This window comes from Phallusia mammillata, chromosome 7 (assembly GCF_965637545.1).
Source record: "Phallusia mammillata chromosome 7, kaPhaMamm4.hap1.1, whole genome shotgun sequence".
NCBI classification, from domain to species: domain Eukaryota; kingdom Metazoa; phylum Chordata; class Ascidiacea; order Phlebobranchia; family Ascidiidae; genus Phallusia; species Phallusia mammillata.
The window spans coordinates 13,456,254-13,475,580 of NC_137258.1; the positions used below are offsets into that span (position 1 = coordinate 13,456,254).

The 19,327-nt window shown below is 37.1% G+C and overlaps 2 protein-coding genes and 1 long non-coding RNA gene across 7 annotated transcripts in view; 2 read left to right on the plus strand and 1 right to left on the minus strand.

The window, feature by feature from the left end:
* Window positions 1–3,883: 3,883 nt before the first annotated feature.
* Window positions 3,884–5,465, plus strand: LOC145239310 (uncharacterized). Its single transcript, XR_013862281.1, has 2 exons — window positions 3,884–4,135; window positions 4,264–5,465. It is a non-coding gene; the product is annotated as an uncharacterized LOC145239310 (long non-coding RNA).
* Window positions 5,466–9,492: 4,027 nt separating this feature from the next.
* Window positions 9,493–12,879, plus strand: LOC145239523 (wee1-like protein kinase 1-A). Its single transcript, XM_080102857.1, has 11 exons — window positions 9,493–9,800; window positions 9,995–10,805; window positions 10,881–10,938; window positions 11,018–11,187; window positions 11,296–11,417; window positions 11,556–11,702; window positions 11,785–11,877; window positions 11,944–12,026; window positions 12,096–12,266; window positions 12,333–12,478; window positions 12,562–12,879. Exons 1-11 carry the CDS (start codon window positions 9,719–9,721, stop codon window positions 12,740–12,742), a joined length of 2,064 nt encoding a protein of 687 aa, XP_079958983.1. The 5' UTR covers window positions 9,493–9,718; the 3' UTR covers window positions 12,743–12,879.
* The window catches only part of LOC145239521 (uncharacterized), a 60,637-nt gene continuing 53,805 nt past the window's right edge, over window positions 12,496–19,327 (minus strand). For 4 of the 5 annotated variants that reach the window (XM_080102853.1, XM_080102852.1, XM_080102854.1 and 1 more), the window contains 17 exons: window positions 19,144–19,317; window positions 18,817–18,996; window positions 18,658–18,759; window positions 18,408–18,585; window positions 18,207–18,307; window positions 17,914–18,132; window positions 17,405–17,635; window positions 16,673–16,898; window positions 16,236–16,363; window positions 15,920–16,106; window positions 15,543–15,690; window positions 14,365–14,556; window positions 14,085–14,299; window positions 13,645–13,820; window positions 13,450–13,584; window positions 13,241–13,394; window positions 12,496–13,178 (listed from right to left, as the gene is read on the minus strand). In XM_080102853.1, the coding sequence (XP_079958979.1) occupies window positions 12,946–13,178; window positions 13,241–13,394; window positions 13,450–13,584; window positions 13,645–13,820; window positions 14,085–14,299; window positions 14,365–14,556; window positions 15,543–15,690; window positions 15,920–16,106; window positions 16,236–16,363; window positions 16,673–16,898; window positions 17,405–17,635; window positions 17,914–18,132; window positions 18,207–18,307; window positions 18,408–18,585; window positions 18,658–18,759; window positions 18,817–18,996; window positions 19,144–19,317 (2,979 nt within the window). In that variant the 3' untranslated portion in view covers window positions 12,496–12,945. Of the gene's footprint in view, window positions 13,179–13,240; window positions 13,395–13,449; window positions 13,585–13,644; window positions 13,821–14,084; window positions 14,300–14,364; window positions 14,557–15,542; window positions 15,691–15,919; window positions 16,107–16,235; window positions 16,364–16,672; window positions 16,899–17,404; window positions 17,636–17,913; window positions 18,133–18,206; window positions 18,308–18,407; window positions 18,586–18,657; window positions 18,760–18,816; window positions 18,997–19,143; window positions 19,318–19,327 lie in introns of those variants that run through there. The other variant, XM_080102856.1, reaches the window with a different exon arrangement.

A 19,327-nucleotide genomic window follows, 5' to 3' on the forward strand; every position in this document is an offset into this window, starting at 1 on the left:
GGACGAATCCCGATCAGGGTTTTTTATGTCTGTATATGGGTCAGACGCGCCAGGCCATTCGGCCAAGTTCCTGCCAATAAAACTTTTTTTGTTTCACTAAAGTCGGAAATGTATACAAGACGACATCATACGACAAATTCTATTTTTAAAAGCTACCACTAATTTTTAAAATTTGCGCGGCATAAACATGCCTGCATAGGCGCCGAGTTTTACAAAAATGCAAGGTGGCGGATATAAAGTATGACGTCACATACTATGACGTCACTGATGCGTGCAACCACAAGAGCTCAAAATTTGAAGTTCAACAAATTTCCTACAGAATACAACGTTTTAAAAATAATTGTTGAAACAATATTATTGTAAGATATATATATTTCGAAATAATTGTTTGAAATAATATGTAGGCTATTGTGGGAACACTATGCTTGAACGTTTATCATTGGTTTAACAGCGTTCAAATGTTTCGTGAAGTAATTGCTCCTTTGCATCACCTGAAGTAACCATTAATTACAATACATTCGCATTGTACACAATAATGGCCACACATACACTGACAAACAAATGTGTGTTTGGCGTCATAAACAAGGCACAGCCACTAACCCAAACAGGTGGCAGTTTTCAGAAACGTTTTGATGCTATTTCGTCAGCACGCTATAAAAGCATTTTTTCCTAATGTTCTTTAGATTTTACGATACCGCTATAAACAAACCCAAATTTCCACGGTGGCCGCCACCGTGCTTTACAAGTCCAAGGTGGCGGCGCCTATGCATGCCTATTGCCTATCCCGCTACCCCCCAACAAGCCATGTATAATTTTTTAGACTTTTTCTAAAAATGCACACGGTTAGGGCCATTGACGTTGGGATGAGAGTTTGTTATTTAATTAATACTATTGTCTAATCTCCTGATCATAGTTTCAACATGCACTCCGCGCAGTTTCATCATCTAATCCAGGGGTGGGGAACCTATTGATTTACAAAGGCCACCCAACGTTTCATCGACGCTTGTGTAGGCCGCATCGACTGCTTTTCAGGGCAAGGGCAGTGGTTTCCAAACATTTTGATTTACATAATGGATAATCGTTTTGTGTTTTTTTTCGGACATTGCGGTCTAAGCTAAATACAATGTTAAACCCCATACATTTTTACTATACAACAGTCAGGATTTCTTTTACCTGCACAGATTCAATTGATACGCGTATCAATGATCTACAAGGAGTTTGTTACATCACAGACAAATCTAAAATATTACATTATGCCCAAACAATTGCTTAATTTGACAGAAATAAGATTGTTGAGTCATGAGCTCTTGGAAGTCTCACGAAAACAACTAGTGTGAAAACAGCTGCCCTATATAGAACCAATTAAATATTTAAGCTACTGCTGCCAGGCATAGTATCAAGTTTAAAGAGCTCTTCTGGCAAATGTGATTTTATTCCGACGGAGTGTTATTTACCCTGATGAAGACGACCTGTATAGGACGTCGAAACGTCGGAATAAAATCACATTTGCCAGAAGAGCTCTTTAAACTCAATTAAATATTGTTGAATAAAAGGAAAAAGAAATGAAGGTGAATTGAAAAAATGCCATTTCTACATATTTCGCATTCGGCCTTTAGGCCGCAGGTTCCCCACCCCTGATTTAATCCTTAATTACCACCAAGTTAAAAGTTATCAATCCAATCATTTATAATGCTAATTTATTCTGATTGTCAACGAAGTCTACACAAAAGAGAAGTTGTCTAATCCGTTGTCACGTCACAGAGCCTCTTTTGCAGTGGTTCCATACCTTTTTGTAGTCACGGACCCCTTTCATAAATTTTATGCGCCTGCGGACCCCCAATGTGATTTTCCGGAAGTCTTTCTATGTTTTTCGTTTCTTGCATTATGTGTTATTTTCCTTCTTTGGCACAATCAACCTTCACAGTCCTTATATCTCAATTTTCTGTACTGCAGCAGTCAGTGCAACAAAGAGATAAACTATAAAGCTTGAAACAGAGCACCATAAATCATATTGTTCGTGTGTGTTGTGATGTCACAATGGAGGTAACAATTACAAATAAGTAATTTTTCCTGATCCGAAGACTTGATTATACAAGATATAAAAACGGTTCAAAAACTTAAACATATTTGGATGTTGGTTACTGTACTAGAAATGTTTGCCTTCACGGATCCCCTGAAACTATCTCACGGACCCCATGGGGGTCCGCGAACCCCAGGTTGGAAAACTCAGCTCTATTGCTCATACAGACCCATTTTTGTCCAAAATAATACACAAATTTCGCAAAAAATCTTGACATCAGATGCATTTTAATGACATCTTTTTATCGTAGCCTACTTGTCTTTTTTAACGGGGTTCAAACGCATAAAACTCGCGGAACGAATCCCGATGAGGTTTTTTATGCCTCTATAACTGGGTAATGCACGCCGGAGCCTTGGGCCCAAGTTTTTGCCCCCATTTGGCCAAATTTCCGCGAAGCGTTACATGCAGGGAGTCGAATTAAACCCGAACCGAACCCGAACCGTTAATTATGATTTCCTAAAAAACCTGAATCGGAGTTAACCTTATGTCTTGTTTGGCGTTGGATCCGAACCGGAACAGAACCAGTATTTTGTGATTTTTTTAAAAAACAGCGCACTGAGTATAGCCTAAATGCACGAAACACTTATAGGGTGTGTCAAAAAACAAGGCACGGTCAAAATTCTTTTGGAGTTTGATGACGCCGGATAGATGATGGGTAGAATTAAAACTAAACAAATAAAAATTCAAACCGGCTGAAAACCGCAAACCAGTTTGGACCGGATAATTTGCCCGAACCGGAAATAAATCCAAACCCGAAATATGAGGGACTATCGACGAAAACATTTTCCTTTAATTACCTGACATTTCACTAATTCACTCTTATATGTCTAATTTAACAACTATATATGAAATAAAAGTTTTAAAACAGCATTCGTTGGAAAAGCGTGTGAGTTTAATTGTCACTGGGTCCGAGTTTGGGAAACACTGGGACACATTATCTCGATCCCTATCGGCATGCCCTATTCCAGGGGTCGGCAACCTTTTTGGCGACGCGTGCCAATTTGCTTGTTATTTCCATGTGTTAATGACCTCGCGTGCCCACGTTTTTCTAAATAATTGTGGTTCGTGCCAGCAGATACCAATAATAAAGAGAAAGCAGAGTGTTATGTGCATGTAAGGCTGAATTTTAAGACCATAGCATGATAAAAACTATAAACAAGCAGTGCAACAGGTTAAATTGTCACTTCAATATAAACACGCAAATCGGTTGGCGTGGCATGAAAAACCACCTCGCGTGCCAACCTTGGCACGCGTGCCAGAGGTTGCCGACCCCTGCCCTATTCATTATGTTGATGGATGGATGGATAACAATACCATGTAGTCTGCGATTTCAAGAAACTTTATCACGTGTACAGTGAAGATTACCATTTTGTATGTTTGAAAAACAGTTAAACGGTGGGGAGAAACTCGCTTGTTTAGATGTTCACTGACTTTCACTCCTTTAATTCATCGAGCATGATATTTTTTATTCATCATTTTTTTGACAAAATATGTTAAATTTCAAATTCCTGGGGCTCTTGACACAACTTACTGGCGCGCGTGAACAATGTAGGTTTATTGCCCACAATCTTTTCATAGGCTGCTAGGTAAATGTTTGTGGTTCGGTATACTTCCGAAAAACTTTTTGCTAAATCGTGTCTCTGTGAACATGCAGTAATAAATGACTTCAAAGGAACTAGGCTTATTCGTACATAATGGATATGTTTAATGGCAAAATATAATGCAATTATTTTTATTGTCAATCTGTTAATAAAATTTGCTTGCTATAGTTCTACTAAACACGTCGGTCAGTTCAATACGACCAGGTGACATCACAATAGCGTATGAGCAACGGTAGGCATATTTCCAAAATGTAATCTATTTCGCATATGGGGCTTTTTTAACCAATCAGAGGGACGGATTTTTGCGGACTTTCGTTACGTCACGTAGGCCGTTGCGTAGTGGTTTACTTTGCGTATTTTTGATGTTGTAAGGTCGTCACTGCTTTTTCAAGTCAAAATAATATTTTATTTTGAAAATATGGCGAAAATGGAAGCATTCAGTACAAAAGTGCAGGTAATGACCAGTATATAATGTATTGCAATAAACTAGATAGATTATATTTTTCTCTTTGTAAAATTACTGATATTATGCACAGCAGCACACAGGCTACTTTCAGAGAAATATATGCAATTTTGTTTTAGATACCATCGCATCGTGAAAGCAAGCAGCAAGATAGAAGTGTTCATGTTTACTAAAATGCAATGCTTGCATGTAATGGCAACAATGAGGGCTGGTCTTTTATATTTAAAGCTACTTTTAAAAGGCTGTATGGCTATAGAGACCTATAATCACCATCACTTACCATACTTTAAATGACATAAATATCTGAAATCAACATACTGCTTAAACTTCCAAAATGTTTACAGTGATCAGCAGTATAATCTTACACTGCAAAAAAAATTAGCTAGCTATGAAGCCAAAAAATAAAAAAGGCTGAATTCAAGCCAAAAATGGTTTGGAATGGCCCATTTTAAAAATCTTTTTAAACATGGCTTATATCAATCCAGTATCGGCTTGTAATGAGCCATGTTTCTACTTTCACACTAAAAGTTTGTTGGCTGAAAATTAAAAATGGTTTCGGCTCATTTCCAGTCAAAAAATAAGGGAAAAATGAGTCAGTACAGTTAAAGGTTGGTCCTTATGACTCAATAGTGAGCCATTATTTTTTGCAGTGTACTATCAATTCTGTAATGAGTTGACATCTTTTGTTGTTAACAACCTTTGGATTATACAAATACCCAGTTCAAATGCTGTGTTATTTTCTTGTAACCAAGTGTTTGTGGGTGCTATTTTTTTTAATAGCATATAGGCCCATGTCAGTTGATTTGTTGACCTCTCCAATCTGTCCTAAAATTGTTTTTGGCAAGTACAGAACAATAATTGCCTATGCACCTCCTTCCAAAAAGCACTCATTTAAGTTATGGTGGGGCAAAACACATGTATCAAATCCTGAGGTTCTGTAAAAGATATTTAAAATGTGTAAACGAAAGCTTTCGTGGTCAATAGTTGGAAATAATAAAATGAAATACCATCATTCTATTTTAGATTTTGGTATAGTATGATTGTATAAACATGTTGGAAACCTCACATTAATATCCTTGTCAAAAACTAGTGTTGTTTATATTGGTGTCAAAACTACTGGTTGCCTTGACCTTGTTGTCATTAAAAAAATTTAGGCCTGAAAAACCTTTTGTTCACTACCAATTTACCTAGTACACCAAATTTTTCATTTTCTGCAGTGTATCCGTTAAAGTGTCCTGTATAAGCCTCCCGAATTGCACTGCCTTCGTGAGTCTTGTGGTCGTATATGTGTAATTAATAAACTGGAAAATGGCAAGCATAATGATGACTTTAAAAAAGGCAGGCATAGTGTTTAACCATAAGCAAGCAGTCAATTTTAATTTGTTGTCTTTTCTTTCCACAAATATCCAAAACCATTTCATTTTTATTAAACAAACATTAATCACATTTTATCACCAATATGAAACAAGTTGCACATATTAGTTTCACAAGTTAACAGATCTTTAAAATGTAACAATACTTTTCATAATCTTTTGAGACAATACATACACATTAAAACATTTTTGGATTGCACTGTGTCAATCTGACACACTGGAATGCACTGCGTCAATCTGAAATAACTTTTTTAAGACCCCAATTATACATTACACATAAATTTTGAAATGCTTGTGTCAGGTCAGCCAGACTTTTTCTGTAGTCTATCCTTTCCGAAGTTTGATAGTTTTGGCAATGTAGAGGTTCTTTTTTTCAGAAAATATACATAAATATATACAATCTCTTGTGAAGATTGTTCTATTGAGTTATGATATGTTCATGATCAAATTAATAATGACACAAACATCGTCGAAAATGCTGAGGCTTAAGCATACTTCCATGCGGCAACAATAAATGTCCTACAATGATACAGCACTCAATCCTGAAATAGTGTGCTTTGGATAAGAGTGGTTGTTGGCAACTGCACTTCTTTATCTGCTACAAGCAACTTGGTCCTATTTGATTGCATTTGTTAAGTTGCCTCGGTGTTAAGTTTGACTTAAACATTTATAGATACAAGGCATAGAGTGTTGAATTTAATTGCACTGGTTTTTTTAGGACTAGAAAATGTTTGATACACATTTATTGGAAATTAAATCGGTATAAATTAGGGCTCAAATAATTAACTTCATTGACATAGCTGTCCCCAATTTGGCTTGATACACGGTCAAAATTTGGACCAACCCCCAGTCGTCAGATTGGTTGACCAAACCAATTTTTTGACAAAAATTCAAGGTCAAATTTGGATAAATTTTTGCTGGTACAAAGACAACTTGGAATTCCAGCTTGTATCAGAGATTTCACATCTGCAGAAAGACTGTCCACTCTATCCAAGCCAATTTGACTATTCTTCTGCTGAAGTTTTTTCCTCCAAAAAACATTTCGGTTCTTTCTTTTGTTACTACCAATCCAGCAAGTGCTTCTACGAAATGTTGTGCTTCTATTTTTTGAGTTTTAGCTGCAACTTTAAAGGTCTATGGTTTTGCCTACACAACAACTAAAGTTCAGTTTTTTTTAATTTAATTACCATTACTATTAAAACTACACGCATAGTACGCTTACACTGGCATCACTATAAACAATGCTATTACCATTAAAACTACATACATATGCTTAAACTGGCATAACTCTAAGCAATGCTAATGAAAAAGCTACACCTGCGAAACGGAACTTAAAATTTAAAATAAGTTGATTGCATGGTTGTCACGCATCGTGTCCTGTGATTGGTCAAAGGCAAAGTGTTCTCTGATTGGTTTGGACTGACGAAGCGGCGGTGAAAACGATACCTGTGATTGGTTAAAAAAGCCCCATATGCGAAATAGATTACATTTTGGAAATATGCCAACGGTAGAGCTACTGACATAGGAACTTACAACACGCCGGTTTGGAAATTTCCGGTAAGTTGCGCAAAGGAGCATATGCGTTTACGGTGCTGACAGCAATTTGCAGACTCAGCACTTATTGTCAGGCCCTGCATCTTACTTGAAGGGGGCCACAATCTATAAAAGGTTGAAAACCACTGTCCTTGTATAGTTAATCAAATGAAACTTCGTTGCGACATAGACAAAATTATGCGCAAACAATTCGCCTTTTTTGTCATTTGAGTTGGAAACAAAGGGAGACAGAGGACTCTTATACATTCCACAAAAACTTAAACTACACAAAATTTATCAAATGAAAAGTAACAAATACTTCGCACTTTGCAGTGTGGGGCAAGGCGTGAAAGCTAAACAGGTTTGTGTGAAATATAGTTACCGTTGTATTTAAAGACATGGTCTGTTGCCATACATACTGATATTCAAGTGTCCCTGTCGCAAATTAATTGCCCAAACTTGCCCTCGAGATCTCAAATAGCACAAACAGTCGCCAGCAAAAACAATTTATTCAAATGGCAGCATGTTTGAGCTAAACCGCCCCTTGACCCTAGTGTTTGTTGCAAGTTGATTAAAATATGGTTGTAAGGTTTAGTTACGAAAGCACAATGTGTAGGCCAGTGGTTCTCAAACTCGGTTTTCGGGGCCGCATGCGGCTCCCAACTACTTATTTTGCGGCTCGCACCAGACCTCAGAAAACCACCAAACATTGCTATTTTAGCTTTCAAAGTCATCTTCTTTAGTGATTTTCTCAAGGTTTCGGTTTTTTGCGGCTCCCTACACACTTAAAAAATACCAATTGGCCCCGACAATAAAAAAGTTTGAGAACCACTGGTGTAGGCCTATCCCACAGTGCTTATGCACAAAGCCTATTCTATAAAGTTAGGAATTTTCAAATCAATGTCGCTCCCGTTGAAGAACGCTGAGCTATAGGTTCGCTAAAAACATGCAGTCTTCTATAAACGGCCAAGTTTAGGAATAAAATCAAGTAAAACCTGTCTTTAACAGAAAGGTTACACCAAGATGAAAACGGTTCAATTATTTTTCATGTTCAAAATCAATAACCCAGTGCGAAAAAGGTGTTACGCATTCAAATAGCCCATATCAATAGAATATCACCAGCTGTGCTATCTGAGAATAGGATGTGTGCGAGTGATAACATCTGGTTACTTGCAAGATTTCTTAAGCGCGTCTGTGCACACGGGATGCGGCGGTGCATCATACGAGTGCCACGCGAACTCGCACTTCCATATCTATGGGCCTCCGCTGGCGAAGTTGACAGGAAACGCTCTCATTTCATGCTGATAGTTGAGAAAACAAAAACGGAACAGGGAAAGACCAGTTAATGATGAAATGATTTCTTATTATCTGATCTTTCCAGCGCCTCTGCTTTACCGAAAACGCATACAATACTCCTCCATGTAAACTGTCAGCTATAACTAAACCTTTTCGGCGTGGATACCCCAATCTTTTAAAATTAACAACACCCTACCCCTAAGCTACTTGCATGGGCGCCACCACGTAAGGGCAAGAGGGGGCACTTGACCCCCCCTGGAAAATCAAAGTACCGCAAAATTACAACATTTTCTCGAAAAAGGTGAAGACTGAAAAACGATAATGCTCTATAAGAAGGGAAGTTAAGATAGTCAAAGCAAATGTCTAAACAAGCGACTTTAACGATGTCTAGGCTACATTGTTTACATATCTGGTGTTGTTTTCATAGCATCTGCCGTTTTTATGTTTTTTAAACGGACAAAATGGTTAGTTTTTTCATCGTTGACGCAAATCTACTGCATATATTTTATGCCATGTGTATATAATTACTTGATATACTAATCTATCCCTACTAGCGTGTTTTTGTCAAAATTTGCCCCCCCCCCGGAAAAAATTCTGCTGGCGTCCATGGCTACTTGTTGGTTATGTATCGTCAACATTCTTCAAAATTACGCCGAATTTGGAGACTGGACTCAACTAATGTATTCTGATGATATAACGTGCTACGCCTCCAAGCTACCGCCACCGGTAAGCCTTTTTAATTACAGGCCACGCTGTTTCTGGTTTGAAAGAAACAATATTACTAAAAGAAAGGGGAAAATCGATTTAAAAAGTATAATTTCCCCAATAAGGAAATCTGTCAATGCTTGACTGCAGAAATATTGTGCTAATATCTGCAAAAGCTTACACCCACCATTGCAAATATTATTTGAAACATCGCTACAGGTGGTCGTGCAGTTGTTTTGTTCCCACTTAATACCTGCTGCGAAACGCATGTTCTCAGCTCCAGACGTGTGCGAACAAGCAGCGTGCGTCAACGAGCCGAAACTGTTTGCCCAATGCAGTTGGATGAAAAAGGCGATGACGTCATAAACGTTGATCAAAAAGACAACGCGTTTGGTCACGCGTAAATTTCGCGCGCTTTTCGCACTGTTGATCTGTGTTAAGAGTTGCCGCGAGCTGTGCAGTGTGCACAGAGGCAGGCTAGCGAGATGAGAGTTTACTTTTGTTTGCAAGCTATAATCAGTACTATTTAGTAAAGTTACTACTGCTTGAGGTTGCAGGTATTACCGTCGAAGTGAATGTTGGTCAAAAGAATTTCCGTTTAACTGGTGTTTATATGCTTTTTGCACAGCAGTAGGAGTTTATATGGTCCTGGTTTTATTTTGCTAAAATGGATGAATGTACATCTCAATCTTTGCAAAAAATTAAAGTTGCTCTTGATTTTAGTGATGATGCATTAACACCAGAAAAAGGTAAATTAATATTATATCACATATAAGTTACAGGGTCTAAAACTTAAAGGCCTATAATATTAATTAAACATCTTTGGGCTATTTTATATATATACTGGTTTTACACGTATAGTAAGATTCATAGCACATCATTTCTAACAATAAATTAATTCAAACACAAAAAGACTATGGTATAACATTTTTTAATGTTTTAGAAAAATCAAGTTGCTTGAGTTCTGATAAACTTGGCTGGAGGAAGCCAGTTTCGACTTGCAGTTTGTCTCCTGTCAAAAGGACACTATTTTTAAAGAAAAGAAAGAGTAGTGCACAATTCAAACACATGATTGGAAATACTTTGGCTGATAGAAGCAACCACATTATGGATAAGCAAGTGACAAGTTTGGTGCAGCAAACTGATGTTCCTTTTCAAAGATATGTCGCTCCTTTGAAAAATGGTATTGACATTTGTAGCCATTCAACTTTGGGAATATCTGAACATGTCTCTGGCAGCAGTGGTGAGGAAAACAATGGAGATAGCTGCTTTTCTTCACCGATTCGCACTCCTTTGCCAGAGAGTAATGGATACATGAACATATCTGACTCACCTGCATCTTCATCTGGGGTTTCATGTTCGTCTCCAGTAAGATCACCACCTGAAACTCCTCCTCATACACGAAAATTGCGTGCACTGACATTATTTGACACTCCACGAACACCAAAAACTTTGATGAGAAGGTTAAAGCCAAAACTGGATGAAAGTGAAGTTTTAATGGACACTCGACATGAGACTCCAGTAACAAACCCAACATCAACAAAGCGCAAGGGACACACACATATATCTAGAATAGCAAATCATTTAAAAGACAAACCTGATGAATCAACCATGTTATGCAATAGTTTATCAAGCCAAAGTGCGCATAATCAGCAGTTTACAACTGCCATTTCATCTCGACAAGTTAATATTAATCCGTTTACACCGGATAACAGAACTGTTAGCTCCAAGCGGTCGAGAATTCCTAAACTAAGGTTGGTTTGAACTTTTTGTATTGTTTTTTTCCATTATAATTACATCTACAAAACAAGTATCATATATTTGTTAAGGAATGAGGAAAACATTGATGCCCTCAATATGGAAGATGAAGACGAAAGACCTGCTAAGGTAGTACTAAAATAACTTACTTGACTCCACTATGTTGTTGCTTCAGGCAGAAATATTTTATTTTGTAATGCTTTTGCAGAGAATACATCTGAAAGAAAACAACATTTCCAGATATGCACAAGAATTTCATGAAGTTTGTAAAATTGGGGATGGTGAATTCGGATCAGTTTACAAGTGTGTCAATCGCCTTGATGGATGTGCTTATGCAATAAAACGCTCCAAAAAGCCGTTAGCTGGCTCAATTGATGAGTAAGTGTTTAATAAAATAATCCAGCCTATGTTTGCCCAACTTGTTGTGGTGCAAAATGCAGTTAAAAGTTTTGCAGATATATCAATGCTACAAAAAATAATTTGCAGGGCTAATGCTATACGTGAGGTATGTGCACATGCAGTTCTTGGAAAACATCGACATGTTGTCCGCTATTACTCAGCATGGGCTGAAGATGATCACATGGTCATTCAAAATGAATATTGCAATGGTGTGTATATATGTTCAAATGTTAAGTAATGTAGAGAATTGCATTGGCTAAAATAACAAAATTACATGGTTTATACTTGCTGCATGCGTAGTTTGGTTCAGTGTATTATTTTACACAATGTCATCCAACAATTTGCAGGTGGAAGCTTAGCTGACATGTTGGATGAAAACTTACAAACTTCACGGTGTACAGAAGAAAGGGATGCACAAGATATTTTGGTACAAGTTGCAAAGGGTCTGAAATATGTTCATTCCCAAAATTTGGTTCATTTGGACATAAAACCAGGTATTTTGAATTTAAGAACAAACACATACAAACTCTTCATTTGTCAACAGTGACCAACATTAAAAAATGTTTTTGATTTCAGGTAACATATTTGTCTGCAAAGAAAGTAAATCTATTGAGACTTTCGATGAGAAAGATGTGGATTCCCTGATTGAAGAAACCGTTTATAAAATAGGTAAGTAACCAATAAACAAATGCAGCTTGAAGGATGTAAGACCTAAACAACATTTATTGGTATCAGGGGATCTTGGTCATGTAACATGTGTAGAGGATCCACAAGTGGAAGAGGGTGATTGTCGTTACCTTGCCAATGAAGTGTTACAGGTAAACTTTTTTACATTAGTTCACTGTGTGTCAGCTGCAATTGCATCAAATCCTTTGTTTTTCTTATAGGAAGATTATTCCCACCTAGCCAAAGCGGATATTTTTGCACTTGGTTTAACCATATTTGAATTGGCCAGTGGTAAAACTTTGCCAAAGAATGGCCCAGAGTGGCACATAATCCGTGAGGGTCACCTACCACATCTACCACACTATTCTGATGCATTTAATTCACTGCTAAAGGTTGGCAAAAAAAAACTTAAGTACAACTTTAGATCATTGCATTTGCTGACATTGAGTTGTATTTAGGATCTAATCTGTCCTACACCGTCGGCAAGACCAAGTGCTGCTGCATTACTTCAACATCCCTTGTTGTCAACATACTGCAAAAAAAGCAAGCAGCAGCTTCGCAAAGAGTTAAATGAGCAGAAGTTTCAAATACAGATCCTAACAAGGTAAAACAGATTGACTGTTTGATTTGGTGGTTGTTTAATTAAGTACAATTCACAATACCAACTGTACATCATTTACAAAACAGGGAGTTAGAAAACGCACGCAAGTCAAGTTGTGAAAGCCATCAGCAAGCCACTGCTGGAAGCAACATGCGCAGAGGTGGAATGAGTGCTACAAGGAAGCAACATAACACTATGAGAGGAGGAAAATCAACAAGACTTGTTGGAAGAAACTGCAATCGCAGCATGAGCTTAAACATTTGCTAGTTTCATTTTGTTCACTGCCACGTCTTTGTGCCTTTGTTTTGATCACTTCCACCTTGTTTGTGTATAATCGTGAATCGATGTTTCCTAATGATGTTCCACATTCTTTGGTTTTAACTGCAAATTTTTGCTTCATTGTGGTTTCATGGTTTCTTTCTTTTTCCAGTGTTCTTTAAACAGATAAACAATGTACAAAAAGTCCAGCGTTATTCATGAGGCACTAGTTGAACAGATGCAATATGTTCTGGGCAGTCGAATGGGTTTATACACCTTCCCTGATATTCCACTTTACCAGCAGGACATTGGCAGCCAGATACACAGGGCATGTAGCACTGTTCAGATATAATTCCTGGGGGAATGTTCCTATTTGCACAAGTACGTTTACAAGGTGATCCACATTCATCAAACACAAATCCATTTTCTTTTGGACACTGTATCACTGGTTAAAAAAATAAACAGTTTGTAAACTGGAATTTTCATTTGCCAACCAAGTATACTTACTGCATGCAGCTGTGCGCCACTGTACAATTACTCCTGATCTACGGCATTGTGTTGCATATGCTTCCAATGCACCGCACAAACAAAACTGATTGTTTTGACCACATGCACACACATCATAAACACAGGCACGGAAATACATGTCAGGAGCAACAACCTAAAAAGTTGTGTTTTAGTTCAGTAATCTTTTATTTTTTCACAAAAACATTTACTTGATGACAAGCTGAAAATGTCTCTGAATTTATGACTTTGCAAACTTGGTTGGCATATTTTCGTTGACTGTATGTCAGTGAGGAACAAGGGTTATATGAGGTAGCAGCTGGACACGATGAATTCCTTGCGTTTACCTGCATTAAAAATGGTTGGTGGGTTTATAAAACCTGAAAGGTACCCCAGTACTTCCTTACCTTCCAGTTGTTTCCAAAGTCAATGTCATTCATTGCTATTCTGCTGTTTTGAAGTCTCAGGTCATCCTGTGGGTAATTATTGAAATTTCCACACAAACCACATGTTTTTCGCATGTATGTACTTGGCACATTAACCTCCAAGTGCCTCTGGTGTGCATTCCATGACAATAGCACACCTGCAAGTTAAGTTAAGCTTGTAAAAGTAGCCTGAGAAATAAGATCCAGTATGCAGACCTAGCCTACTTGATTATTGTGATGATTGCACACTTACTGAGAAGAGTATGGATTTATAACTGGAAACAATGTTGCAAAAACTAAAACTTGAACAACAAGATTTTTTGACAAAATAACACCTCAAAAAGCTGAATGGTACAATATTACACCAACAAACTGCATAATTTTTGCCAAATGTTATTTTGTTTGCAAATTGTTTTACTTACCAATTTGTGTGTTAACCATTATATGAGATCCTGATTTATCAATAAACAAGTATGGCTTCAAGAGAAAGGGTAAATTTGGTATATTAGTCCCATTGATAATAACACCATAAGCATCATTCAATATAATTTTATGCCCAAACAGTGTTATAAAAACAGTTTCTATCCAAGATACATCCCCAAATTCACCACCATGGTCCGTATGCTTCACCTCAATCCTAAAAAGTTGAGAAAAAGTTTAACTTTCCGTGAAACTTGTACAGCATACTGTGTGTTTGCCTACCTGAAGTCTCCATACATGCAATCAGCTGTAAGAAGATATTTGCATACACCCTGGAACGTCACCATTCTACCATCAAATGTTCTAAAATGTGGGTCTCCAAAGGCTACACAACTTCCGGGCCTTCTAGTACATTGAGGACAGCACTGCCCAGGCACAACGGTGGCAACTTCATCAGCATTGCACATCAACATTCTATTCAAACGAATGTGTAATTTTATTATATCTGTCCCAATGTTGCAAACTGGCACCTTTATCTACTGGTACATCTTGTTTGACTTTAGGGGTCTATACTTCCATCAATTTATCTGTTGGTGCCACTCAAACAACAAAAATGATTGACACATTACATAAATTTTTCTAAACCCTTTAAAATTTTACCATTAAAACCCTACATTCGTCCTTGATAAAAGCACCAATGGGTCTACAGTACAAATTGTAAGTGTCTACCTCAGGGGTCTTCAACCTTTTCAGCTCAATCGCCCCCTTTCCAAAGCACTGGCTCAAAATCACCCCCCTATGAGATTGTTATTTGTATAAAAGTTCTGCCTTTTGAGCAGATGTAGGCAGTTAGATTCTTCAGCAACACAAAAGATTCAGTTAATAGTTAAAACTTAATTTAATTGCTACTACAACACGCAAGGTCCATTTTACGCAGTTCTTCTAACCCATCTGAGAAAATCAGAGACAAAACAATATTACGATTATGCGCAAACAATTGCTTTCTTTGGTTGAAAACAATGAGGCATTACTCGGTAGAGGAGAGTTCTAAATGATACAAATACTTCACAGTTTGGGAAGTGCTTGTAGACCTATAAGGAAGTGTGAAAGCGAAACAAGTTTGAGGTAAAGCTCGTTACCGTGGTATTTAAAAAGTATAGCCCGTCACCATACAAAGCCTCAACAAAATGTCCCCTGTGGCTAATTAAATGCCCAACCTTGCTTTCGAGATCACAAAAAGTACAAACAATCCCAGTAAACACAATGTATTCAAAAGCAGCATGTTTAATCTGATGTGTCAATTGTCCCTGGTGTTTGTTTGCAAGACGAATTATATCTGCTTGTAAGTTAAAGTTAGATGAGTCTCACAGTGCTTGTACATGTTTATACAATCAGTAATGTTAAAATCGCCCCCTTTTGAAGTCAAATTGCCCCCTTGGTAGACGAAAACCCTGGTCTACCTGCATATTTTGGTGATGCAATCAACTTTTCCTGCAAAACAATGGCAGGTTGTGCACTTATCAACAAGCCATTGGTGTCGTGATGCCACAGAGTGTCCTTCATATAAACAGCCCATATTTGGATCTACACATTCTTCACAGCATTGACCTATAAACCAAGAACAATAAAAAAATTGTATGACCAAGTATTGCTCATCCAGCAGTTTTATTGTAAACAATCAACGTTTCGACGTCCTATACAAGACGCCTTCATCAGGATTTAATAAAAAAATTGTCAAAACATATTCCATATATTTCAAACAGCCATCGTCTTTCTACACTTGTAAAGTCCCTAAAAGTATGTTTATTTAACCTTCAATTATTGTAAATTCCCCAACCTGATTGTTTGTAAGCAACTTTGTTTGGTCTGCATGATTCTATTGGACACATTTGTTCCTGACAAACTATTGTTCCAGATGAACAATGGCAAGTTGTACATTCATTGACCTTCCAAGTTTCCCCATTGGCCGCATCTCTATTTTCAACAGCCAAGTGGCATTTGTCACAAATAGGGCAACATGAGTTCTGTAATTATGAACAAAGCAGCATATTAGGTGATTGCATATACACCATGTACAGTATTTGTTTCATACAGGTGTCCAAAGTGCCATTTCATTGATAGTGCTCAAACAAAAGTATAAAACTGTAATTTACCTTTGGCACATACTGCTTGAGTTTGGGACAATCCAGATGTGGACAAACTTCAGGGCTACAAATCCATGTGTGATTTGCATTGCATTCACAGCCAAAACATTGATTTTGTGGTGGAGTTATTTTTTGACCTTTACCACAAAAAGGTGTCAAACTACAGGTTAATTGACATTAACCACATGTTCATGTGATTTGCATTAACCAAATGTTCATGTGATTAACTATGCATATTTTACCTTGTGTAAAGTTTTACCACTTAATGTAAAAAAGTAAAAATTTATTACATAACAGCTCGCAGTCTGATGACAGAAAGAGAAGTGGTGAAAAATGTCATTTAAAAAAAAAAACTATTTTGTCCTTGTGGAAACCAAATAATTGTTTCCTGAGATGTACACAAATTTATAACTGGGCCTGGCTAAACGATAAAAACTGGTTTCAACCTGAATTTGCTTGGTTACAAATTCCAAATGAGCATTCCTCAGCACAGTAAGGGCAACATGTTCCGGTCTGGGGTTGTCTAATACAGGTTTGGGGACAATCAGCAAGTGATGGGCATAATACATGTTTACAGAACATCACTGGAGATCCATCCTCACTTGCTACACATTTACAAATTTCACATGGATTCATAGGGTTGGGCTCAAATGACTCTCCTATTTCGTAAACCTGCAAAACAGGGTTGCACATTTTTTAATGTATTTTTTTTAAATAATTTTTCATTTTTCTTAATTTAATTCATTTTCTAAATATTTTTTAATGGAATGCAGTTTACACTACATCAGAAATAATGAACATTATGAACAATATTTAGGCAAAACAAAAGCTATTTATATTACCAATGAAGATGGCGGTTTACATGGTTTTAACACTGCCATAAGTGAGAAATTTGAAAACTATTTAGATTTCTTTTTTGTTGCTCAAGATTTTCTCCACCAGCTACATTTACATTTTTTAATAAGAAGCTTTTTACCAACAAATTGTTTTTGTTTTATATCTAATTTGACTAAATGTAACTAAAACAGTTTAACATAATTCAAACAATGCCTGCAGGTACGCACTACTGTCAAAGTTAAAAAATAAGAATATTTTCAGCCAATATACAACAATACAAAAAAAAGAATTTCATAAACATGGAAGTAATTTGTGCTAAGTAAACAAATGAATGCAAAAACCTGACGATTGTGACCACATCTTTTACAAACGGGACAACACTGCCCTTCTATTTGTTGAGCACTTTGACAGGCTACTAAGCAAATGATTGGTTGACATGTTACAACTCCATTATGACACTGACAAGATATACAAGGATCAGTTGGAATATTCCATGTTTGTCCATTAGTATAGAAGTTTCCATTCATTGAACAGCTGATGCACTGAGGACAGCATTCTCCACTGATGGTTGCCTGTAGCAAGATTTGTTTAAGCCTGTCCAAAGCTTAGTGTGTTAAACTTCATTATGCGTTTTGCACAATCAAAGGCAAAGTTTTGTGTGGATTTTTGACAGTTGCTATACATTCGTAAATTTTGTGCTTTGTGGTCAAAAAATTTAACATAACTTTTTTAAATATAGCCCATTACTTTAACTATTATCATCAAATTGGGATGTTCATGGCAGTTTAAACAATTTGTTTGTACTGAGGATGGCAGAAGCAGAACTAAGTGAAACTAAGTAGTAACATACTTGTTTGCTCCTTGGACAACTTAATGGCCTGCAAGCCTTAATTACACAATGTACATTTCCTTGACTACAAATACAGTCATGACATGCATCTGGGTGAAACAATTGTGCAGGTTCATAAGTGTGATTATTGTAGAAACATGAATCACAACTTGCACAGCAATGATCAAGGACTGGTACAGGATGAGAGCAAGTGGACTCACAGTTCATGATGACACATCTCTGTAATAAACAAAACAGAAATATCATATAAATATTGGCTAAGCAATGTGTTAGTAAAGCATAAAAATAGTTACAGTTGTTCCACCCTTGGTGCAAACACACTCTTTGCAAAATTCCCCTTCTCTTACAATCCACTGAGTGCCAGGCTCTTTCATTTGGCTATTGTAGTAGCAACCTAAAAACACACCTTTTCACCACATTAATTTTAATGTGAAACACACTTAAACAGCTGCAATGATGAAATATACAACACAATTGATACAAAGGATTGCTACCAGTGCTCAGTGCATGTGGGCATTCAGGACAGCATTGCCCTTGTACAGGTTGTGGATTTGAACAAAGCAATGAAGGACATTGCATCTCATGACAATTCACGCTGCCCCTACTACATAAACACTGTTGACAATTATTGCTGTCTGGAGTAAAAATATCCCCATTTTGAAATATTTGACCCTGAAAAGGCAAATCAATCATGGTGATATGAGATAAAACTGTTTTTCTAAGAATTTTATCTAATCTTCTTACCCCGAACAAGCAACCTGAGCAATCAGGACAGCAAGCACTTCCTTTCAAAGGATGGGTACATGATGCATGACACTGTTCTATGACACATGTAACTGTACCAAACTAAAAAAAAAACTGTTATCTCTGTACAAGAATTCAAAACTTTACAATTTTTCATACTGAGCATGAACATCGGGAGCATGGATTGTTTGGAGAAATAAACTCTGCACCACTTTCTAGTAAAACACCATTAGATAAACACGAACCAATACAACGAGAACAGCATTCACCAATCGGCAGGACTGGATTGGAACACGGCATGGATGGACAAGTAATTGGATTGCAGTACACCGTTCCAAGCTAAAAAAAGGTACATATACAGTCACAAAAATAAAAGCGTTGTATGTCCCATCTTTGTAAATGCATGTCTGTCTAATATTTTAAATACACTGGTTCAAGTAAAGAACAAATTTAAGAACTAAACTCCATCTTTGAAAAAAATCTTACCCGGCATGTACATTGATTGCACTTGTTCATTGAGTCAATAAACTGTTCATGGTTATTGTATTTAATTCCCATGTAGTTACAGCTTGAACATGTCGGACAACCACAACCATCAATGCTAGGATTCTGGCATTCTACGTGAATGCATCCTTTGCTTGTACATTCAACATTTCCATCCTAGAATATT